Source organism: Rhea pennata, chromosome 12 (assembly GCF_028389875.1).
Source record: "Rhea pennata isolate bPtePen1 chromosome 12, bPtePen1.pri, whole genome shotgun sequence".
Classification (NCBI taxonomy): Eukaryota; Metazoa; Chordata; class Aves; order Rheiformes; family Rheidae; genus Rhea; species Rhea pennata.
The window spans coordinates 21982730-21997791 of record NC_084674.1 but is presented as its reverse complement, the minus strand read 5'-3'; the positions used below and the strand labels follow the sequence as shown (position 1 = coordinate 21997791).

Below are 15062 nucleotides of genomic sequence, written 5' to 3'. Positions count from 1 at the left end.
ACACTTTTTATTATTATTACTTTTTTTTCTTTTTTATCGAATAGGCATTTGGAAAACTCTTTTGACTATAAAACAAGTAAGTGTTAGGAATAAAATGCTTACCAAAAAGCATTTGTCTGCCTTTCTGAAGAAACAACTGTTTCTTTTTTTCTTTCCCAACTCTCAGATAATAACTCTTTTATTTTTTTTCTAAGTTGTCCTTCCCTTCCCTTCTCCTCCCCTCCACTGCCAAGTGAAGTGTTCACTTAGCTCTTGCAAGGACTTTGTAGAGACAACCTTCACAAGTGGGAAGTAGGTGTTGGTTTCACATGGGGAACTTCCAGTAAATGCAGTTCTCCTGTGTTTATAGAGCAAGCACAGATGCCCATTGGCTCCTTTACATGAAATCTGGTGTTGACTTTACGTGTTCTGTGTCAAGTCAAACAGTGTTGGTCACGAGATGGGCTGAGCATCAACCAAGCCCGGCTTAGGTTATTGAATTTTCTAGTAAAACAGAGGCCTTGCTCTGCTGTTTCGCAAGGAGTGTCTGTCAGGCCAGCTTAGCTGCTGCAAAGTCTTCGCTGCCAGAAAGCTGTAGCCATAGTGCTGCTAGAAGTGCTGCCCTTGCGACTGAGAGATTGGGATAAGTTCTGCAATTCTGCAGGCACCATGTGGCTTTCCAGACATTGAATCATTAGTCTTATGATGTCCCTGAGTAAGCATCTGGATCATTAAACTTTGCGTCCGTTGTTTCTATAAAGTTTCTCCCTGAGTGATCTTGTTTAATGGGCAGGTTCCTAATTACACACCTGTCTCTACTGAGGCCAAGGACACAGTGGAATTCAGAAAGGGACTGGGTACGTGCATGTCTTACATTCCTGTGTTTTACAAAATTTAAACTTCTTTTTTTGGAACGCAGGTGAGCTTTTGCACTTTGTGATATGTCAGTCTTTAACAAAATTTTCCCCTGAGCACATTCCGTAATTGTTTTCTTTGATATACTGAAACCGTGGTTTCTGGTATCGTTTTCCAATAGCGCTGTGTTACTGGATGTAGTTAGAAATCGCTTGCTGTAGTCCGTTCTCGGTTCTGCTCAAGTATACTTGGGGTCCAAGAGTGTTGACTAGTCCCAGTAGTTAAGCAAAAGTGTAAGGGAGAATTTTGGGGTTTGAGCATCTCTGTTATGCTTAATGCAGCATAGGAAAAGAAAGGAGAACTGTAGTGCAGCAAAAATTGGATTTCCAAGAATACCCTGCATTGATCTCTCTCTATTATTTTTATTTATTTATTTTATACGGAGGACTGAGGAACAAGCCAAAACCAGCTGTTCTTTTGGTCTTTTGTGTGGACAAAGTAGTGAATTTTTAACCTCATTAAAAAAAATAAATAAAAAAGAAGAAGAAAGAAAAAAGTTCTTCTGTTCCAAATGTAGAGGAGATGCCATCCTCATTAGGTGTCACACCAAGCGCATAGGGATTAAGTGGTATGTTGCTTATGCATCTATGTACATATCTACCTACACGTATTTTATAACATATTGTTTTAGCAAGTTCTCGTTAGGCATGTAGTTTCTGGTAAAGTTAATTTAAAAAAAGATTGTTTTTGATCTGGGGAAAGCTGTAATTTCCCATTCCTTTTTTGTTGCTACCAGCAATATAATGCAGGGATCAAATGAAACAGCAAGTGCAAGCCTCTTAAAAGATTTACTGTGGTGTGAAAAGCTGATGATAAAGATCACCAGTAACACAAAGTTCAGTGATTTTTGCTGTTCTGTGGTGTGTGAATCATTTATCTTTGCAGATTTTCATGAATTATTAGTGTGCATGTACTCATTCATAAGACACTGTTGACCCGCTGTCATGGGAAAAGGGCTGATACCAGCAAGCAGAACAGTTTTTATGATAACCTTTCTAAATACAATTTAAAAAATGAAATCTGACCTGGATACATTGTTGAATTGACAAGGTTTGTTTACAGGGCTAGAAATTGCATGATCAAATTTATGTAGCTTAACCAAAAGTTCTGAAAAGAAGGCAGTTGTCTGAAAGCAGCAATCTGAAATTATGACTCAAATTCTAGTTCAAATATTAATGCTCAATTGAATTGTTCTCACTCTATATGTCATTAGTAAAATAAAGCATGCTGCTAGAAAACTTTAATACTTCGTTTTGAATGTTGGCAACGATGTGAACTAATATTACGGATATCAAAGTAACCCTCTTAATATATTCTTAGCACAGTTTTGGAGGACAGACCTGTCCTCCTTGTATTATTCAGGAAGTCAAACCTAATGGTGGAGACCCAACCCTCTCGTCATATAACACTACGTGGAAGCTCAAGCCACAACAGGTTCCTCACTGCTAAATTCTGTGTGTTCACATGTGTGGTTTTGGCTCGCTGTATTTTGATCCCTCGGCAAGTGATTGAGATTTTAGACCTTTTAAGCATCGATGATTTTTGGAATTACCAAGTGCTTTTTGTCAGGAGGGACCCCTGAAGGTCGTCTGCTCCAGCCCCCTGCTCGGCCCAGGGCCAGCTTAAGTTAATTTCCCTTGCTCAGGGTATTGCCCACCTGAGCTATCAAACTCTTCAGGAATGGAGGTCACTCTGGGCAGCTCATCACAATATCCGAGTGCGCTGATTGGGAATTCTCGGCTTATGTTGGGTTGGAACTTGCCTCGCTGCGGCGTGCAGCTGTTTCCTCTTGGCCTGTCACTGGGGAGGCCTGGCTCTGTCCCCTCTATAGCTGCCCCCGTGCGTATGTTAGCAGGTTTGCATCTAAGGTGTGTTGGTGAAGGTAAGATCACACTCTCCTTTCTTCCTTTGGACTTTATTCTTCTGTTTGGCTAGCTGAGCTGCAGCTTGGCTGAGGGCCAACGACGGAAAGGCAGAGGAGGTTTACGAAAGGAGACGTTTTTATCATGCACTTTGTCTTCGACCTGTGTCTGAAGAAGCTTTGACGAGCGCTAGAGATACGGGTGAAATACCCGCTTCTATCCTGAAAAGGTCAGTGTATGGCTGCGGAGAAAACTGAACATGTTGAACATCCTTTAGCTTATATTCCTTTGTTTGAATTTCAAATTTGTGAGCTAGAGAAGTTGTCTTAGATCTTTATTTGAAATGGAAGGATTTTTATTGTGAACTGCCAGAATGTGTGTTTAAGAAATGTAATAATATATGGTATTTTAAAATGTCAGTGACAAATATTCTTCCTGCTTACAGGATGCAAAATATATATATGCACACGCTCACACACATACCAACTACTTCTTGTGGAGGAGTGAAAAGCTTCTAGAACCTTTGAGTTGGGCCAATTTTGTGCTGGTGCAAGAAGAGCAATCCAAAACCTTGGAGTTTTTAGATCCATGTTGAAATTATTTCACATTAGCAAAATCCTTTCTTTGTGATTTGCTTTTTAGGGGTGAAGGAGGGAAAGATGGGAAAACTTAGTTACAAGCACAGATTAAAGTATTGCTTTCATAGTGACAGTTTGGAGAGGTTTTTTGCAACTTTTTGCAAAAAGGTTTTAATCTGCTCTGTGTTCTTCATATGTGAACTTTTATTACTCCCCATATTTCCCTTTTTGGAATACTTATTGCAAAAACTCATACCTAAAGTAACTGCTAGAAACCCTTTCACAGTCCTCTGGCATTAATTATTCCTAGAAATGTAATTGAGCATGAGCAGAACTTAATGAACTTGAATTTTGTGTTAATAGTACTCTGCCTTATACGTTCCCCTCTTATCTGCTGCCTGTCTGTCTGGCAGCTCACTTGCTCACTGTGAGAAGTGCTTTCATTTCCTTTTCTGAACAGTTCTGGCGCAGAAGAGCTGCTAGCTTATACATTCCTCCTTCATCCATAATTCAGCACAAAATTCTGAACGCAATTAATTAATATTAAATATGGTTAGTTCTTGGTAGCGGGAGTGTAACGCACTGAATTCAAGCATATGTTACGGCAGTACCTCATCACGCTTGGCGAGAAGTTGGCAGATTGAGCTCCGTCTGTCAGCTGACACTGGGCCTGTGCCAGGTCTCCGAGCTGCGGTACCGGTGATGCAGATTGCCAAGGGAAACTGTCAGGACGGCTGAAAGCGTCTGCAGCAACGCCGTGTTTTAGGGGGAGGGCTATGCGGGGGAATTGCTTTCCCCTCCCCAATCTGATGGTTGCCTTACAAATTTGCAAAATCTTTATCTGTAAAAATTTGCAGGCTTTCAGTTGCAAAAAGAATTTATTAACGGTAAATAAGTGGTGGGACTTGATCAGCGTGGTTATCTACTGCATATTACTTTTTGCTCAGCTTATTACCTCCTTCCCGAGCTGTACGCAGCCTTATGGAGAAGACGATGTGCTCAAATGCTAGAGGAGAAGTTAAACTGCTCTTGGCTGAACCTTGAACCGCTCAGATGTGGTGGTACGTGGTGCTGAGCAGGCAATGCAACCTGAACAGTGCCTCATGGGTTACCCTTTGCAACACTGAACATGGTAGAGGCATACAGCTGCATGGAACTGGCCTGAGGAGACGGCCTGATTTCACATGAACCTACACAGCAGCATCGAGGAATGTGACAAAGTGCTACTGTTCAGGCTGGGTTGGTAAAGAACCGCGTGGGTGGATATCTCCACCTGTGAAATAAGGCTCAACCTTTTCACGTGTTGTAATGCAGACTTCTGGGTTTCAGATGCGCAGTTACCCGTGCGGCAGGTCGCAACTTGTAAAGCGTTCGGACACCTTGCGGGGTGAGAGGTGGGATCTGTTTTGTGGTTTTGCGGGGAGGGGTTTGGTGGTGTCATCAGCTGTGTTGTACGTCCCTCAAGGACATCTATCGAGCTTCTCAAATCTAACGCTCCTGTTCAATATTGACTCAAGTGAAAGAACTGGCCAGTGGTCTATTTTTTCTGTATTGAGGAGGTCTGAAATGGTGCCAGTGGAATCAGTTGTGAATAACCTCTTCCAAAATGACTTCCTTCTGAATTCGTGCATTTGGATAAAATATTCACAAATTCATACAGTTTCTTCCTGGTGAGAGTAGGCAGAAACCTGAATTTGGAATTTCTCTCCTACCCCTCCCAGGTATGTTAATCTTCCCTATTTAATTTCTGCTTCATCTGCAGAAAAGTCTTGTGCAAACTCCACAATAAATCACAACTTCTGTTTCTTCTGTGTAATTGCTGCTACTCTGTGGCTTTCTGGTATTTTGCAAAAAGAACACCAATTTCAGTAATTGATAGCGTGATTGGAAAGGGCTTTTCGTACGCAGCAAATTGGTTAACTTCACTAAACATTGCGTATGTTTAACATAAGTTTTATATTTAAGTCATGCTGTTCACAGGAAAAAAAAACCACTTGCAGATCTTGCAATGCAGATGTGCAGCCCTTTGCTCTTTTGTCATTTTTTCTTTTCTAATGGTTGTAATATCTATAAGTGAAACAGTTTCTCTGCTGTTAAAAGCCCTAAGAATACAAAAGGTAAAATGGAAAGTTGCTAGTTATGTGCTGTTTGCAAATGCTGCACTTTCACCCAGTCTTTTTTTTTCCCCCTTTTTTGATATTGGGGTAATTATAGTAATACTTTATTGTATGAGGACTCTTAGCTTCTGGTAAATCAACTTGTGAAAAAGTTGTAATTGATTCATAAATCCAAACTGCTTTTAACAACTTGTGAACTAAGTGAGCATTTTGTACATCATTTATTTGAAACCGAAATTTGTTTCTAATACCCAGAGAAATAAGTTGCAACCTGTTGGTATTTAGTGTGGCTATTCCTGCTATGCTTTTTGCCTCTACTTGGACCTCAGGAAGTAGAAGGTGAGAGAGGCAACAAAGTCTTAAATCACCTTTCTTTTTTGAGAGAGCTTCTGAAGTAAGAGCATAAATAATTTTTCTTCGTGATCAAGATTGTCAAAGGAATCAGTGGGTGCCATATCACATTTCTGATGGTTTTGAAAGACTCTGGGCTTTGGACAGAAGAAGGAAGTAAAGCCAGTATAGCCCACCTGGAGATTAAATATTGTGGCAATAACAGCATCCCTTGTCACTTAGGGATGGTTCTTATACCAAAAAACAAAGTATCGTGACATTTGGCAATTAACTCTAGTAGAAGAAGGAAGTAAAAGGTTGTATTTGCATTTTTGAAAAGCCAGTACACAACCTTTTTTAAAATCCACGTGGGGGAAAAGGTAGTTAAACAATCATGTTTTTTTATTATTTTTATCCCGGAAGGTGGGGTGGAGAGGAAGGGATGTTAATCGTTACCAGATTATCTTTGGTCTGTTCTTGGCATATAATGAATTAATAGTTTACCACTGTAACAGAGGATAAATGAGTATTACAAATTCTATTAAGGTGGAAATAGTAATTTTTTTTTAAACCATCGTATGGTTGGCGTCACTTTTAATATTTGATTTTTGGTTTGAGTTTTTTGTAGGCTGACAAGTGTCGCTTCTATGAAGGGATTATCTGATTTAGAAAATCAGTCTTGCTCTCCCTTTGGAATTCAGGTTGCACACAAAAGACTGGTTTGTAATCCACAAAACACATATGCTTTGTCAGATAATATTTGTCTTGTTATTAATCTGCCGATTTCCTGTTATTAATTTGCTGATTTCCTTCTGATATTGTAGACCGCCCCTGTAGCGCAAAACTATTTTCCTATTTGAGTTTTTGTCTCAGTGAGCAAAAGAAACTGCTGTTTCTAATATTATCCTGAACTTGCTTTACTACCTGAAATTAAATTTTCTGCATGGGCAGTTGTGAACACGAAGGCCAATGGAGTGGTTATCGGGTAACAGATCATTTTTTCCTGGGGCGTATATTGCCAGTTAAACAACAGATATGTAGGAACTCTTAGCTGACAGAAGGGAGACAGTTTATCTTACCATACCTCCCCCTAGGGATTGATAGTGAAATGCACTTGTGGAGGATCTAATTTATAAAAGAATATAGCATTTCGACAAGATGGTTTGCTTTCACTTTCCTATATTTTTGTTGGCTTGAGAGTTGCTGATTTATTTATTTATTTATTTATTTTTAGTAAAACGCTTCAGAGAACCAAAGCATGAAAGACGTCCTTGGAAGATATGGTATGTTTCCGTGTGTTGAATTTTGAGCGTTTGATTTCTTGATGTTTTAGCAATTGAGAGAATGATTGTTTGCTTATGATGACGACACCTGAAAGTGATGAGCAAGGTTACCAAAATACACAAGTCAGTGCAAAATTGTTACCCTCTCTTTTATTTGCCTGCTAGTTTGTTCGTACTAAACACTTCCTACAAAAATTGCATTTTAAGCATAAAGTTTAAGTTGCATTTCATCGTGAAGGCGCAAAAAATCTTGCTAAGATCTTCTCTTCCTATGGAGGCCATAGAATTTGGCACACAGTGTTAAATAAATAAATGAAAGCACTCTTGATTATATATGAGATTCTCTTTAAAATCTAATTAAATCTGTAGTCCTCAGTGCACCGGTCTGTATAAATGCTTTTAGAGATGGAAGTCATTTGTTTATCAGTAACCAGTAGGTCTGGTTACTTTCCTAAGCTACAAACTTTTAAGTTCTGTGCTAAGCATAAACAAAATTTCATGCTCTGTAGCAATCCTGTTATGTATAAGGCAAAACATATGAATATATAAGCCATCAAAGAATATGAGATTAAAACTGTATTCATTTTTATTACTTTTTGAAAGTTGTAACATAACTTGTGCTGATTGTATGCTGAGACCGGTATAAATCTTGCACAATTGCTCTGGTTGTTGCAGAATACAGGGTTTTTGTTTTAATGGTTTCAATTAATCTCATACAATGTTGCTTTTCCTAACTAATCGGGACCTTCAAGTTATTGAAAAGATACATATGAAATCTTTGCATAGGACAGTCTCTGTCTGCCTGAAATTCTCCGTAGCATGGTAGCTCTTAATTTTTAAGCAACGAATCTGGTTGGGGAACTTCAGAACTGTTACTTATAGCATGTGGCACTAATTAGACAGGTGACTCGCTGGCTCCCCGCACCATTGCCAGCACTTCCATTGCTGTGAAATGACTGTGAGAGAATAAAATTTAAGATCAGGTTGTCAGGGAAGGGAGATTAAATTCAGGCATAAAATATTGTTTTGATGCATTAGGCTTCTGAGACAAGAAAACCACCGGCAAACCGAGCACTAATCTGTATAAAGAACGTGCAGTTGCCTATGTATACTTTTAACACCGTTTGTATATTCAGCGTATTTAATAACACGTCTAATATATTCAGCATATTTAATAACACATCTAATAGAAGTTCAGTTTTGTGCAAGATATCATAACAAAAGAATGTTACTAAGGGGCTGGAATCAATACTGAATCTGTACCTAAGTATTTAAAATATAAATAGATAACTTTCTTTCTTTTTTTTTTTTTTTTTTCTCCTCTCCCTGTAAGTAGTAAAAGTGTTTTCTCTCCAACTCATCTGTCTGCCCTGGAAATAGTGCTTTTGAGGTTGCAGTTCTTTCATGGTGTGGTCTAAGCTGTTGTATTTTAGCTGAGATTTGGTATAGCCACTTCGTACTTTCAGTGAGAAGTACCTGTGTTGGCTTTTTAGTAGAATACTATAGGTTAAGCAGATGTTAGCCAGCTATTATCTTGTACACCAAGAAGCATGCAATGAGGATTTTATTTTTGTCTGTGCCATAAACGTGCTAAAAATGCATGAACGTTAAAGGACTGAAATATTTAGCAAGGCTGGTATAGTCGTTGTTTACAGAAGGTTATTAAAGTCTTAGCTAGCTTAGTGGGTATTAGTTCTTAGATAATGCGTATGATACTGGAAGGTTCTCCCTAGGCTTTAAATTACAGCACCAAGGTCTCAGGTTGGTGCACTTCGATTATTGTTAGCAATATTCAAGAAAAAAAATACCAAGGGGTTGAATTGAAAATGGAACAATGTTGAATAAGCTACGTACAACAGCACGCTATTCTTCTTGTGTTCTCATTCGGAGAAAAGAAATAAAATAATTGGGATGGAATTTTAACTAAAATAAATTTGCCATGTCTTACTGTGGTGTAAACATTTTTGTGTGTGTGTCTTAAAAGCTATTATTTTTACTCTCTATAGGTTTTTAGATACTTCCAAGCAAGCCATAGGGATGTTGTTCATCCACTTCGCAAATGTGTATCTATCAGACCTTACAGAAGAAGACCCTTGTTCACTGTAAGTGTTGAATTTAGACTGACTGATCTCTTTGGAAGCTCTCCTGTTGAGTTTGGTGGTGCGCTTGGACAATAACGCAAGCAGCCTCTGCGAAATCGTTTTCAGTGCTTCAGTCACATTTGAAAACCTGTGTTTTAAGTTTAGTTAGTCAAGGATTAGAATCCTGATCATCTTATTCTCGTTTGACAGGGTCTGGGAATGCTTTAGCTGGTCTGTGTGTGGATATTTTAGACTGAGGGCAAACCCTATTGCTGCTTCCACAGTTAATGAACAAAGACTTAGGAAGAACGCTGTAATATGAGGCAGTTTACTGAAGGAGGTAAGAGATACTGAGGACCAGTGAAAACGAACATGAAACTGTGTACACTGACCTCCAAGTTCACTGTTCACTGCAACCAGGGTTTCATACAAAGTCAAGTAGCTTTCAGGATATTTTGGAAAAACTTGTCTCTTTTAAAATCCACTGCTCCTGCAGTATTATTTTCACTTTATTAATAGCAGGAAATGTTGCTTGGTACTTAGGCAGTTAATACAGAAATGAATTTTGCAAACTCAAGCTTGGAGCGGTGTGACTAAGTAGATACCCATTTCACAGCACTATATTAAACCTGAAGATTTTGTGACTAAGACCCCTTCAGGCTCTTTATGGGAGCTACTGAAGCAAATGGTAATTGTTTGGGTTTGTTCTTGATAGGACTCATGCTCAAAGAAGCCTGCAAGTTTCTGGTAATAGAAGCTGTGAAATTACTTTTTTTAAAAAAACTAGTCATTTGCCCTTTAAGACAAATCCAGTTCCTTCTGCGGCAGCTTGTCGCTGTTGTTCTTTGGTAATCAGAGGAGCTACATACCTCAAGGCATCTGTGTTTGTGTTTCTTCATAAGTCTATGTATTTTGTTTTACTATATTTCTGCATAGTTTGCTTGGTGTTCCTGCATGCTATAAATATGTGGTGGTATAACACGCCATTTCTCCTCCCACCAGAAAACATTTTGTTAGGGGAACGTACATTTATTTTAATGGACTAGCTATAAAGATCAGGATATAATTATGAGAGTTTCAATAATGCCAAGTATCAGAGTAGGATTTTTCCCTGCTTACTGATCTAAGAATTTCCTGAGAGATTTATAAATCTGGCAGATGAAAATTGCTCTTATTTCCTTTTTATGTCTTTAAACGAGCTAACCAAAATGTGTCCAAAATTGTCAGTGTTGAAGCTTAGTACTTTATTAAAATATTTAAACAATTGCATATTGCATGTATTGGATTTTCAAAATAACATTTGCTAAGCATCCTGAAATTGGCCTTTAGTACTAAAGCAGCTTTTGACAGTAGCAGCCTGTTGTGTGGATAGAGTAAGAGACTCTTCTTTGCATGGTAAATTCTGCTAGTTCTGGAATTTTCGTGAATATTTTAACATGAAAAATATTGACTATAAGTAATGGCCTTATAAGTAACAAATGCAAGAGATACCTTGGTATGTTATTTTGGATTAAAAAAAGTTTAATGTGTGTGTTCTCATCTACATATGTTTTGATATAGTCTATATAACTTTGTATTCAAATGCTTCTTTCTGTGTAAATGTAATTTGACATGCACAAAAAGTAAGAGGGTGGGAGAAATGCCTTTTACTCACTCTGCTTTCAGGGTAACGACAATTGCTATGTTAAGCTGTGTAATTTCTCAGTTGAAGGTGCAAGTCCTCCAGATTAGCAGAAAAAGAGCATATTGTATCAACCAAATACATTTTTCCCGTGAAAGGACAATTGGATCTTGAGAGTACAAATAGGTCAAAATTAATGAATAAAATCAAGGCTTTCTATGTGTGAGTTTCAATAATAGTAAGCATTTAACAGCAAACTATATTATGAATAGTTTTTTTTTTCTTTCCTATTCTTATCCTATGAATAGTTTTTTTTTTCTTTCCTATTTCTTATCCTATGTTCATGGATTATTTTCTGAATAAAAATGATAAATATAGTTTTAGGTAACATTAGCAAGAACAGTGACTGGTGATTGCAATTTGTTAGTTTGCTGCTGTGATTATTGAACTGCTAGAATTCAGGCAGATACTTGGTAGATCAAAGCTGAGAAAATGTCCATTAAAGCACCTCAAGACAGATGAGTTGTAATTTGAAGGATCTTAAATAGACCAAGCAAACAGCAGCAGTGTTCTGCAGCGCCGGGGTGCTCGGCTGACTGTATGTTGTACACTAGGAGTTTCGTACAGCCCATGGGCTTTTTTCTTACCGAACTCTCGGCCAAATCCGTTTGTTTGATAGACAGCAGCCTGTTCTCTTGTTTGCGCCTGTGCGCAGATTGCACACAAGTAGGGTTGATACAGTGCATTACAGAATGATAATATTGCTTACACGTAGTGAGCCTGATGCGCTTGGAAGTATCGGTCATAGCGTGCCCACGCAGTAAGGTGCCGTTTGGTGCGGGATAGGTGTTGGCAGGCCCCTTCTCCCTGCCCCTGCTGGAAGCCTTCCTGGAATTCTCCAGCTACAGGCTTGCAGCAGCCCCTTGTGGTCTTAAAATGAGTTGTATAGGCTTGTAGTTGCTGAGATTCCTCTGCCAAGCACTTAATGTCAATTTTAGTGTTTGTCTGATGTGAACTTCCTCAGAACTGTAATTTGACACAGAGCTATTAGAAAAGAACTATTTTTTTAGGAAGTTATGAAGCTATGGGTGAGTTTTGGCTGAAGCAAGCCGTATCCACTGTTTTTGTTTGAGCCTCGTGTTGAACGGGATCCCGAGGGTCAGACCAAATCCCTCTCGAAGAGACAATTTTGCGTGCCTATATTCTGTATTTGTTTCCCACTTTGCAATCTGTTCTTGTGCACGCAAAGTTGTTCCTGCAGCCACTGGAAGCCCGCAGCTTTCTCTGACTTATTCTTATCCCTGCATATATGCCCTTACAGACTGTAAATTTTAGCTTGAATATTTGTAAATACCATTTACTCTTGAAATAAGAGTTGCAGGTACAAGGCTTTACCATATGTCCTGTGACCTTCACTCGCTCCTTCTCAGCTGCAGTTCTGTTCAGCCAAAACGGAGGATAGCAAAGCAAACTGATTTACAAGGTGTTCTGAAATTCAGTTGCATAAGTTAATGAAGAGAGAACATAACAATTAATTTGAAACCCAGTGTAATATCCAGTTTCTTGAAGCATAAGATAGATCCTGGAAATTTTTTCTTAATAAAATTAGTAATGCAGCAGTCGTGTGTGTCCACAGAAAGCATCTCAAATGTATGTTATGCTGTCACGGAGGTGCTATATTAAATTGTTTTCCTCTTAGCTCTCAATATGTTGAAATTTGGCTTAGACAATGGCAATACTCTGTAGACATTGTATTCCACTGCTTGTTGTTCCTTGTTGAGGCTAAAAGTTCTCCTTTGAGCCAAGAAAAACTATGCGTAGTTTTAGCAGTTGTATCTTTCCCCATTGGAATGAATGTGTGTGCTTATGTTTTGTTTTGTTCCCCTTTGAATTTCCTGAGGTATCTTTTAGATAATTTCTGGTGTTATTCCTTTTCTGGTTTTATTCGAATGCAGATTTTTCCATACAGAATGAACAGTTGGGAAAGAGGAAATCTGGTTTCAATTTCAAGGAATAAAACAAAAACTGGAGGTTTTTTAGAGTGCATGCATGCACACACGAATGAACCAAAGTTCATGGAAATGTAATTGGGAGCTTAACTTCAAGGACAGAAATGGGGACTCTTAAGCTATTAAAGTTCCAAGTGGGTAAATGATCAATTTTTTAGTCTTATAATACTGTGGCTTCTCAACGTATATGCAAATATCTTCTTTTATCAATTGTGGTGTTACAGTAAACTGAATTTATCCTTGCCCCCTTGATTTCTTTTATGTGTTTTTCCTTTCAGGTACCTTATAAACTTCTTGTTAGATGCCACATTAGGAATGCTGTTAATCTATGCCGGGATTCGGGTAGTCAGCAGCATTGTGGAGTGGCAGCAGTGGGAGTCCCTTCGCTTTGGTGAATATGGTAAATGTTTCTGGTTTTGTGCTGAAATGAATTTGGAGCTGGAATTCAGAATATTTCACTTGACTGACTATCATAAAATCATTACACAATGTTAGTAATGGCAATTTTAATACTTGACTTCTCACAAGAGTTCTATAGCTTGACATGCAATTTATATATTAGGAAAGCTAATAAATTGTGGATTTGCAGGTGCAGAAAATTTTCATATATCATACGTACTCAACCTCAACATTTAATTCTATTCAATCTGTTATCTTTTCAATCGCTTAGTCTGGCTGTTTGGGAATGCAAGTTGATGTTTAGTATAGCTACTGAAAATTACATTCCTTGAAACAAGAACTGGAAAGGAAGTTCCCTTCTAAGAACATTATGATTCTTTACCAAGGGAAAAAAAATCCCTATGGTTATATAACTAACTAAAAGTGTTGGCCTAACAAAACAAAAGCTTCCATAGTAGTTTCATAATTCAGCATTAAGTTGGGATATTTGTTGGGGGAGTAAGGGGTGTTGCAGATTAGTTTGTTTTTAATGATCGTAAGCGGCTAGCAGAACTGAAATAAATTAAAAAGGTCTTAAGTTCAAATATTTTAACAACTTTTGAAATAGACAATTAAGTCAAATAATGTTTGATGTCAGAAGTCTATAATAGAAATTATACCAGATGTATACTCTTAGGAGAAGTAACTGCTTGTACTGTAAGTGCATTTTTAAACTTTTGTTATATATTCTCGCTTATGTGCGGTAGATATGTATCTCTTCGGGTACAGTTCTATGACCATTTAAGCTGCTTTAAGTCTACGCTGGTATGATCCTGTTTATCTGCTTTATTCCCATCTACCGCTCTCCAAATGTTTCTACTCTTTTCCTTGGACTGGTGTTCATCTGACCCTTTAGGGAACTGATTTGGAAGGCAAAGCCATGATAAAATTAACCATACAGAGAGAAGTAAATAGTTATCTTTCAGTTTAATTCCCAGACCTGGGTCCCCAAAGGATTGGGGTTCTCCCCCAGGCTCCAATGCCTGGGGAAAGGACAAGGGCAAGGAAAGAGCTAAGACATTACGTTACCCCTTCTCACTTAGCGTTGAGCCCCACTGCCCAGGGTCCCTATTTCTGATTGTTGATTTGGCTTGGAGTCATTTCAGTCTGAGTAACTTCTAGACTGTGTAAAACTGGCTTTGTAGTTGGAGCAAAAATTTTTTTTTTATGCATCCATTACATAACTATGTTATAACTCAAAAGTTTGACAGACTCTTTTTCTAATAGCCTTCTGTTCTTTTTTTCTTGTTTAATATGTTCTCTTGTCCTGTTTTAATGACCTTTCAACAAGAAGTGGTTTGTGTCCATGGGTGGATATGGGAAGTATTCAGATCTGTTCATTCGCTATTCTGAAATAGCTTCTACAATGAGCCTGCTTTTGTTTTAATTAAAAGGTGTCTATAACTGAATTAGCTAAGTTCTTAAAAATCCACAAACAAACTCGTTACTTGTGTTCTGCTGAGGAGACGGGCTGCGATCCTTGTTCCCAGTAATTACGTGGGGCAGCCTGGCTGTGGGGTCTCTGCCCGCTGAGAGATCGTAGAGAATCTGAGATTTGAGATCCGTGTGTTTTCAGTTTGTTTGCAAGTGGGGGGGAGAAAGAAACGGAGTCCCCCAAAAGAAGCCTCCTCTCCCGCTGTGTGCATTTGTAGTGCCCAAATAATCGTTTGTCTCAAGTTAATTCTCGCTGTGAGCTCATTTCCCTTCTTAGCTCTATTACTTGATCCCTGGTGATTCACTACTTGAGAAGCTATCACAAAAATAGCAGTTGTCCTGCTGGTTTTAAGAGCCTCTCTTTATATGGAGGATAGTTTTTGAGCGTAAATGCCTCAAGGAGAGGATAGATACC

The 15062-nt window shown here is 38.5% G+C and overlaps 1 protein-coding gene across 3 annotated transcripts in view; it reads left to right on the top strand.

Annotated features, from left to right (window-relative positions):
• The window catches only part of STIMATE (STIM activating enhancer), a 41483-nt gene that overhangs the window by 14956 nt on the left and 11465 nt on the right, over nucleotides 1-15062 (top strand). For all 3 annotated transcript variants that reach the window (XM_062585210.1, XM_062585211.1, XM_062585209.1), the window contains exons 2-4: nucleotides 7016-7064; nucleotides 9071-9166; nucleotides 13054-13175. In XM_062585210.1, coding sequence (XP_062441194.1) covers nucleotides 7016-7064; nucleotides 9071-9166; nucleotides 13054-13175 — 267 coding nt within the window. The remainder of the gene's footprint in view (nucleotides 1-7015; nucleotides 7065-9070; nucleotides 9167-13053; nucleotides 13176-15062) is intronic.